This window comes from Psittacula echo, assembly GCF_963264785.1.
Source record: "Psittacula echo genome assembly, chromosome: 5".
In the NCBI taxonomy this organism is placed as follows: Eukaryota; Metazoa; Chordata; class Aves; order Psittaciformes; family Psittacidae; genus Psittacula; species Psittacula echo.
In genome coordinates this window covers 40,325,154-40,334,601 of record NC_137739.1, presented here as the reverse complement: position 1 = coordinate 40,334,601, position 9,448 = coordinate 40,325,154, and the positions used below count along the sequence as shown (strand labels likewise).

Here is a 9,448-nt window from a genome sequence, read left to right as displayed (position 1 = left end):
TCAGCATACTGAAAGAGGCTGCAGAGTGGGATTCCTATAAGAAACTAATCCCGTTATTACTGTGGTGTCAAATACAATGCAAAATCTAATCCTAATGGGGTCACCCCCTGCCACAGTACATTACTGATGGGAAGGAGCATATAGCATTAGATAAACTGGTCCTTTATATGTAACAATTTATCTACCATTTTCTACAGCAGCACCTAACACGCTTGACCTTATTCTCAAAGCCCCTGCTTGTTGGAGCTGCTCAGCAGTCTTATTGTCTTCCTCCCCAACACTGTCTTCTTTGTACACAGTGTGAAGTAGCATTATGTCTTTAAACAGCACTGAACTGTCAGATCGGCTCAGCCAGCTCAAAAAACTTCACCTTACTATTTACATTGTGAGTAGCCATGCCAAGAAACGAGTTGTACCATTCTGGTCATGCTCCAACTTGAAATCAGTAGCAGGCAGTTCAGTGACTATATGATGACTTGCCTATTCCATGACTAGAAAAGATGCAGCATGGTTCATGGCTCCACAAGCCAAGCAGAAGTCAGGCAAGTACCTCACTTGCCCTATACTCCTGGCAAATGGATGAGGGCTCATATGTCTGACTGGATGGAGGCTAGGCATGCTTTATGGATGCGCTAAAAAAAATTCAGTATTTCCACACCTGCACATACTAGGTGTTTGGATTCTAGCCTTTATCCCTATTTACAATACTGTAGAGAATGTTACCCTATTAATCCTGCAACTGCTCCTGGTTGAGTATAGCTGTACAGTCCAAGACTCCAATCTGTACCTATAGCAGGCAAACTCTGGACTAATGCAAAGGCACAAAGTACCAAGTCAGCCTTGCTTTTCTACCTGCTGTGGTGTTTCGGTCTAATGCATCCTCCAATCCAAGCTTTTTCAGTACAGCAAAACTACAGAGACATCAGCATTCAAGGCACCCGAGTGTCAGATATAATTTTGCAGTGCATGCAAACAGTTTAGTCCTTATCCTTTGTAAAGAGAAAATGCAGTCTGGGGCAGGTTCCCACCAAAACAATTTGCCTATTCCTTTCTCAGGGGAAGGCTGGAAGTAAGACTAGTTCATGGGGTCTGTGGTGTGATACATTCAGCCTGCTCTTATGCATCACCTATCCCAGTGCAGACACACTTACCTGACTACAAATGCCTCTTACAAAGATCAAGCTTAGAGTGCAAGAGGGTTGCTGTGCTTCCCAAAAATCTCCAGGAAAGACAGTAGTCAAGATTAGGACAGAGAAGTTAACTTGGCAGGACAGACTTGAGCCACTCTGTAATAGAGCAAACAACTCTTGGTTCAGCCCACCGTAACCTTGTGAGCCCTGTTCCCTGGCAAACAGGCAAGAAAGATTTAATTTGTTGTTCAGCAAAACCCACAAAATTCAGCACTCAAGTTTAACGAAAGGGTATTTTTTTATTCGCCATTAAGACTGTCTCGAGGACATAACTGAATGTTGGAAAACCCACCCAAAGGGCACATACAGTGAATGTGGCAAAGTACAATGTCAACAGCCCTCGGGGTTCAAATAAGGTAGGACCATCAGCTAGTGAGAGGAAAAAAACAAATTAAAACTCTACTGAAGATGTTACACTTTCTTCTCCATTTACACTGAAAAAAAAGTCAAGCCCAACAAAATCCTTGTATCTCTAACAATACATTCAGTCCTGGCTAAAGAGTTTAGTAAGATGGCAACAGGATGACTATAATACAAAACGTTCACTACTACACTCTGTACACGCCTGTTGTCCAAGCCCTCCCCCAAACCCAGGTAATGATGGTGCCCCCATTATTTGCTGGCTTGCTGGGCCTGCCTGCGGAGGAGGACGTAGATCTTCTCCTTTATCCAGTCTTTATTGTATGGTTGGTATGTCTGAGTATCAGCACGGTAACTAGAGAGGGAAAAAAAAAAACCACTTGTAGTGTTAATCTGCCCTGTAGTACGTTTACCAGAAGAACTTCACAAAACAATTAAGCATCCTCAAGTGTATCAAGCAGAAAGCTGTATGTACAACACAAGTAATATCAGAAGAAGATGGGAATTGCGGCTTATCAAACAGATTTATCCTGTTCACTAAAAAACAGTCATCCAGCAAATCAGTAAGAACCTGAAATAAAACCAGATGCCCCAAGGACTACTGAGTGCCTGGTTCTCAGCATGTTCACATTTTAATTCCTGAATATAACTGCTTATGGGAGACAACAAACAGAGCACCTTAGTACTTTTGAGCTCAGAATGAAGAATAGTTCCACCAGGAAACGATCCAATTTGTCTTAACAAGCCAAGCACTTTTTCAATACTACTTCATGCAAGGGCTCATGTAAGGTTTCACGTGTTCCACTAGCACTTGGAATTTTGTGAAAACTACAGTCTTTCAGGAGCAAAGGTAGACTCATGGATGGATGACAAAGGATTCTTATCAGCTGCAGTGACGGCAAGCTTATCTCTACCAAACAAGGACACTTCATAAAAAGCAAACTGAAAACAAGAACCCACAGACTCATTTTCTTTGCAACTCAGGGATAGGTGATAAGAGTAGTTCACCAGCAAGATTTCTTCCCAGGGCCAGAGAACTCAGTTACTCAAGACACTGTTGAATTGAAGCATAATTAGACCAAAAGTGAAAGCAAACTTGTGAAGTTATCTGTATAGATTCATGTCCTCCTTTTCCCGTTTGTTGTTGAAGTTGAATGTTTTTTTGATGAAGGTGGTATTTTCACTGCATACTTCAAGAACTACTCAAGTTCTACTCAGTTTTTAAATCTTGGTACATGTATTTCTAACCAGATAAGAAGGTTGAGATTTCATTGGTAAGAAGCTAAATAAAAAATCCAGAGTTAAATTACAGTTATTGCCTAAAGAAAAAATCCCTAAGCATACTGTTTCTAAGAAAACCTTGTTACTTAAAACCCAGCATGACTGGTTCAAGGACATAGAAAGTTTCAGTATATATTAATATAGTAATAGTTAGCAGCATTTCCAGTGCAGTGTAAGAAACGTTAGTTTCAGAAAAGTTACTGATTTATGTCCCCACACCAATCCATTCATAATGCTACACAAGAACAGATAGCAGGTACTTTAGGAATCTTCCTGAACACAAGACATGTCTGGTATGCTATGTGCTATGTGTGCCATCTGGTGGGAAACTATAAGCTGAAGTAGAATTGGCAGGATAATGAGTTTACAAGCCTAATTAAGAAAGGCAGAATATCGCTAGGAAACAGTTACTACTTCCTGAAGAAAGCAGCTAGCTTCAGTCTGTTAGATAGACTAAAACAAAGTGTGTCTTTCAAACTGTGTCAACCCAGCGCTTCGAAACCTGAAGATCAAACATGGCAGAATGTCTAGGGAAAAGTAACTGCAGAAACTAATCCTGTTTTACTTATTCTACTGAAAACATTGTTAAATGCCATTTATAAGTCACTACCAGTAACATAAGGTTCTATACATCAGAATGCAAAGGAAAGCAATCCGATGCTCAGTTCTGGTGCTTTTCAATAGCCTTTTATTTTAAATGTATTAACTAGCAAAGGCTGTTCACTGTGCATCTACGCAAGTACTTGCACTGGGGTTTCAAATGGAGCAGTAATTCTAGAATTCTGATATCCAAAAGCTTAACACTATGGTCTTTTGTTACCTAAATATGAGATTTGTATCCTTATTCCTATGGAATTTTTGTGAAGTTAGTATCACTGTCATATCAAACTGTTACCTTGAAATGTATGGTGTGGAAGGTACTCATGATCTGGATTAAGTGATTTTTTTTACGATGTTGTGTTTTGACTAGTGAAATTTAACATCCGATTTTACAGTGCAGTCAGAATTGAAAGTACACAAGACCACCTTCGCTCATAACTTTAAAATGCAGATGAGAACTGGAGATAACATATTCATAAGAACACTTAAAATAATTAGCTAAGGCTCTCTGAGGGACTGATCTATTAGGAACAGATCACTTCACTAGGATTTACAAAAACTTTCATCTTGCTGTATCTTGATCAAAATAAACAGCTGGCTGCATGCACTTCTGTAGAGTTCTACCATACCACTAGTACAGCCCTCAGCTGAATAAAATTCTGTAATCATTCAGCTTCCATAAGAATTGGACCAATTACAGATACAGCCCAAATTTAAACAGATTCTAGCATAAATAAGTAACGTATGTGGTTGTATTCAACTGCTGGATTTCAGTATTTGAAATGCAGGAAGCTTCAATGTGACTGAAATCCAAGCAGAACTGTCAGTTTCTAAGCTTTCTTTACAGATGCTTCATTCCAATGTAGTTAATTGGTGTGGTCAACATGGCACGCCAGCCGCAATACTGCCGCCTTACAGTTACTGCAAACACCACCCAGAACCTCACCAGATTTCACACAGAACATGTAAGAGTTTAGATAGAAGATTTCTGACTTCTTTAAGCCACTGAAATGGACTTATACAACTCAACTTACACAAGACAGCTGAGGTCTGCCAAGTCATCAATGAAGTCAAACAACTGGCTGATATCATACGTAATGGATGGACTGTTTGGATTCATTCTCTTCAGATGCTCTTCATACATTTTACAGACTCCTACAGAGAAACAAGAGCAATGTTAAAAAGACACAACTTATTTGCTGAAACTTCTTCAGCTATTGAACCACAAATATCAGGGAAGTTTAGAGATGATTACCATGAAAACAGAGACATAACCATCTTACTCAGATCCTGAGGATTTGAAATGCTTTTGCTTTAGCTATTTGCATGGAAACATAATACCACAAAATCAGGTAGGAGGCATAGAAAGAAGCATTGTCATCATCAAGAGGGAAAAGTTTTAGTTCCGTCAAAGATGTAACTTTCCATGCAGTAAGCTCCAATGGAAACATGAAATTCCTTCTAATAATTTTAAGACAGCCAATTGCACCATATATTCCTACTGTACAAACACCTGAGAGAAAAACTAGCATCACATACAGTTACTCAAATCTCAGAAGAAAGATAATTCTTGATGAAAGAGTCAAATAGGGATTCTGAGGTAAGAGTGACAGCACAAGCCTGTAGACGAATTTAAATCAGTTTTATTTAAGTTAACCCATAAATAATTCAGATACTTTTGAGAAGAATATATCATGGAAGTGAGCAAGAGGCTTTACATGGTCTTTATTATGCTTTTGCTTGCCTGGCAAAACTTCCTGAACTAGAATTTTTAATGTTAAGTGAATGTCCATATTTAAATCATACAGCTGTAACATCTCAGTCTTCTTTCCTAGCTCACTGTGTGTCTCAAAATCACACAGGACTTTTTCTCTGGCATATATGCTACAAGGCTGCAAATTATGTATCAATTGCACACACACTTTTATTTTATATATTATTTCCAGTAGCAAACTTTCTTTTACATGGCTAGCACAAAAATTAGCGAGTTGCATTCAGGCAAGTCTGCAGCATGACCCCCCTGCCTATTCTCACAAACTGTACGTAGTTCCATCTAGTTAAATCAAACAGAGACATTTAATGTAAAAATGAAGTTTTAGAAATTAAAAATAACTAATTTTTTGTTTGCTAAAACATTAGTAAACTAAAATAATGAGACATTTTTACTTTTTTTTTTAATTACCTTGGGAAAACATAAACAGCAACTTATTTTCTTACTAAGTCTGGGAATATGTCAAAGTGGGGTTTTAACAACAGTTTTGACTAGCATGTCGGCACCCACCTTCCATGCACTCATTCACCGATTCATAATCAGCGTATGTTCTGCCTTCTGGCCTCTTGGTAGGCTGGACAAGTAGAATTGTGTGAGACTGAAAAACAAAAGAAACACCAAGAAAACAGGTTACTTGCAAAATCTGAATGATTTTTTTGTTTAAATTAAGTTATTTATCTGGATGAAGCATTAAAAAGAAGCATAATAGCATAATATTAGAACACTGAACTAGCAATCAAGGACACAGCCATTTTCCAAAAGCACTTACTGTTCATATAAGCTGTGTTAAAAATTTTTGGTTCCTATCAACCCTTACATAACTTTAGATGTCTAAAAACACCAAGAAAGCAGCTAATGTGCTGAAAAAGCTATCACAGAAATGGTAATTTCTATTTAAATGCAAAATCAAAGCAATAAAGTCAATCCATAAAAGCCATGCCATTAGTGCACTTACTTATTCCATTCTAAAGGCAAGCTATTAGTAAGATTTAAAATACCCCAATTAAAGAGCAAGGAAAGAATCCAACTTAACTTCATCATCTGTCTCTCCTTAAAGATTTTAACAAAAATGACTATTTTGAGTTATTCATTTCACTTCGGGGGAACGCAAATTATACAATACCACGCTTAGTATTCAAGATGATTTCCTGCAAAACAGATGCACTGATTTTTCATACTTCAGTGAGTCTACAGCAATTATGGCACAGATAACGGTTCAAATGTCAGGATCTGTAGGCATGTTCTTCTGCAGGGAAGACTTAGATGGTTGTACAGTCTGTGGCTTGCTTTATTTCTGTAATAATTTTCACTTGGCTACAGCAAATAATTTGAGCAAACAACAAGAAACTTTTGAAGTGTACACAATCTGTGATCTAATTAACAGGTTACACAGCATGGAAAGTTTGCAAGCACGCTACAAAACACCATTTCCAGTGCTCCTAATTGGATCCAACATCTTCAATGCTAATTTATGAGGTGAGCACACAACATGCAATATTAATGGAGGTAACTGTGGAGTAGGACACACTGGAAATAAATGCCTTAGTGTATTATTTAGATTAAATTAATCCTGACCCACACTTTGGATGTACTGGTGAGGATATCAGTTCAGTGTTCAAGTGCAGTAACAGAAAAATGGCAAATACTAGGATTTACCAGGAACATACAAGAAAACACTACATTTTTGTACCATGATAACGTGTTCCCACACTTGGAATAGTTTTCGGCTCTTTAAATTCTGTCTTAAATAACATGATAGAAGGACACTTGGAGAAACTCAGTAAAAAGTTAGAGTTACATAGCAAGACTTCTCCCAATCAAAAATGGAAAAAGAGGGGAACTCAGAGCTACACACTGCAACAAAAATCACACAGAGGAGACTAGATCATGAAAGGCAGTTCACTTTCATGTATGCCAGAGGATGCCAGATTTGAAAGGAATTTCCCAAGTAGGGCTGGTATCTGGCTGTTCCTAAGTGCCTTGTGCTTTAACAGGAACGTTTTACCAGCAAGTCCGAATGACTACCAAATTTTATTATAAAATACTTTTTCCAGCACTATCGTTTTTACTTGCTGGTCACTGATGACAAGGCTTGGTTCCAGCACTTGCAACTCTGACTTCTTGGGAGCATATGACTAAGGATCTCTGATTAACTAATAACAATTGGATGAGGTGGCAGGTGCTAGTTTGGTCAGTGTGTCTTTTTGCGTTAGAATGTCTTGCAAACTAGATTTCGGGTGTCTGATTACACACACCTACTCATCTCTTTTAACAAAACAACAAAACTTGGTATTAAGAAAAAGTTCTACTTGTCTGACAAAACCTAAAAGAGCACAGCTAAAACTGAACTGTTGATAACTGAGTAAATTTTGTACGTTGTCTCTCAGTATCTTGCTGCGGAATAATTTTAGGTTTTCTGGCTTATAAATATCCAGACTAGTCCTCCCAATCTTTGAGTGTTAAATGAATGTATATATTCTGAAATTATCCCAATAATCAGATTACAGGAAAAAAAAAAAAAAAAAAGGTGAGCCAGACATGTAAGACAGTTATTTCAGAAATTTATAACAGAAATTATTTGGGCTTCTGGCTTTTTTATTGCTTCAGACAGTTTACAATATCCCTATCAGACACTGGTGTGGAAATTACTGAAATGAATGCCACTGGGGCCATCGTATTATATAATTAATGCATTACATCTCAAACATTTCTTTGGGAACTTCCCATTATTTCACTTATGGGAGGTGAAAAATAAAAAATTTTTGCTCAAATTTCTCCTCTCCTAAAAGTAAAAAAAGAGTGACTTGTTCAGAAGCCTGAGAGAAGTTTCCTCCAACTATTACCTGTCCTACTGAATATGTGGCTAGACAACAGGGCAAAAAATCAGTGTGCTTAATAACTATTATGTCTCCCTTTGGGTATAAGAAAACTAAAACAAGGGAAGATCCATAAACCTTCAGGTGTTAGGACCAGGTTGTCTGGAATAGTCCAATACAGACTCTTATTATTCTGATGGCATATTTTGGGCATTCTTGCATTTTCTTTAAAAACAAGAGTTGTGTTGGCTGCTGTTAAGCAGGTCACTGAACGTATAAACCACATGGTTTATACCACAATAATTCTGAACCTTTAAAGAGTACGTTAGAAAGTGTTTCAGTTACTGAAGACACAAATATGTAGAAATGGTTAAGGCACTGCTGACAGTCAAACCACCAGGAGCTAGGCAGCATTTGTGCAAAGAGGCTTCCACCAATTGTAATCCATTCAACAATAAAGCAGGAAAAAACCCCAACAACCCCACCCCCCCAAAAAAAAACAAACCAAAAACCCAAACCAAGACAAAGGAAGATAAACAAAAGTTATAAGATATGCAGTGACGCAAATATAAGTAGTATATTGCACACAAATAAATGCCTTTCAGCTACTTCTGCAAGGCACAAAAAGTGGTTTGAGTGTCACATGATTCCACGCTGGACAACAGGGGCCAGGGCTTGTGGCTGCTCACCCTAGTAGGAGCTAACCGCTTTTGAGCAAGTGCCAGACACATGCAGAAGTTTGCTGCAAACCCAGAAGCAGCCGCCCTTCCACCGCAGGGCAACAACTTGCTTTAACATATTCAAATTTATTAGATGAATGCAACAACCTATTGCGACTGGTAGGCCTTTGTGCTTCAGCGTGCTATTCAAGCAGCCCACCAGCGCCTTTCCCTCCTCCAAGTGCTGGGAAGGAGCCAGGAAAGCAGCACGGGCAGAAACCGCCTCAGTTAACGCGAATCAGCCATTTAAGGTAGGCATCCGCGAGGACAGCGCTCGCCGGGAAGAGCTGCGCTCCCAGAGCCGCCCTGGGACACGGCTGAGGCTCCCGGGCAAGCCCGCTCCACGCCAAGGCGGGCGTTTCCCCCACCTCCTCCTTGCCGAAAAGCAACGGGCCGTTGTGCCGGAGAAACCCTGACGGCAGCGGGGCACCCTCAGCCCGGGTCCGGAGAGGCGGCCGCGGCCTCCTCCGTTGCCCGCCGCGCCTTCCCGCCCATGGCGCCGGCGGCCACCCCTTGCCCCAGGCGGGGAAAGGAAGCACCCCGGGGAGCGCCGCCCCAGTCCCGCGGCCAGGTGGGGCTCCACTGGGCCGCCGTGCCCGCCCCGCCGCCGGCCCGCGCTCACCATCACGGCTCCTACTCCTCAGCACCGCCGCGGACAAGAGGCGCGCGACGATTCCCCCACAAGCCCCCGCGCTCGCCGGAAGCGCCGCG

General features: G+C 40.2%; 1 protein-coding gene across 1 annotated transcript; it reads right to left on the bottom strand.

Moving 5' to 3' along the window:
* Positions 1 to 1,409: 1,409 nt before the first annotated feature.
* Positions 1,410 to 9,448, bottom strand: ERH (ERH mRNA splicing and mitosis factor). Its single transcript, XM_080618429.1, has 4 exons — positions 9,360 to 9,448; positions 5,713 to 5,800; positions 4,466 to 4,586; positions 1,410 to 1,905 (listed from the first exon to the last, which is right to left on the bottom strand). Exons 1-4 carry the CDS (start codon positions 9,360 to 9,362, stop codon positions 1,803 to 1,805), a joined length of 315 nt encoding a protein of 104 aa, XP_080474555.1. The 5' UTR covers positions 9,363 to 9,448; the 3' UTR covers positions 1,410 to 1,802.

Coding starts and splice junctions, on each gene's coding strand:
- ERH (XM_080618429.1), bottom strand. Junction 4,587..5,712: donor GGTGAATGAGTGCATGGAAG/GTGGGTGCCGAC, acceptor GTTTCTCTGTAG/GAGTCTGTAAAATGTATGAA. Junction 1,906..4,465: donor GCAGACCTCAGCTGTCTTGT/GTAAGTTGAGTT, acceptor TTCCCTCTCTAG/TTACCGTGCTGATACTCAGA.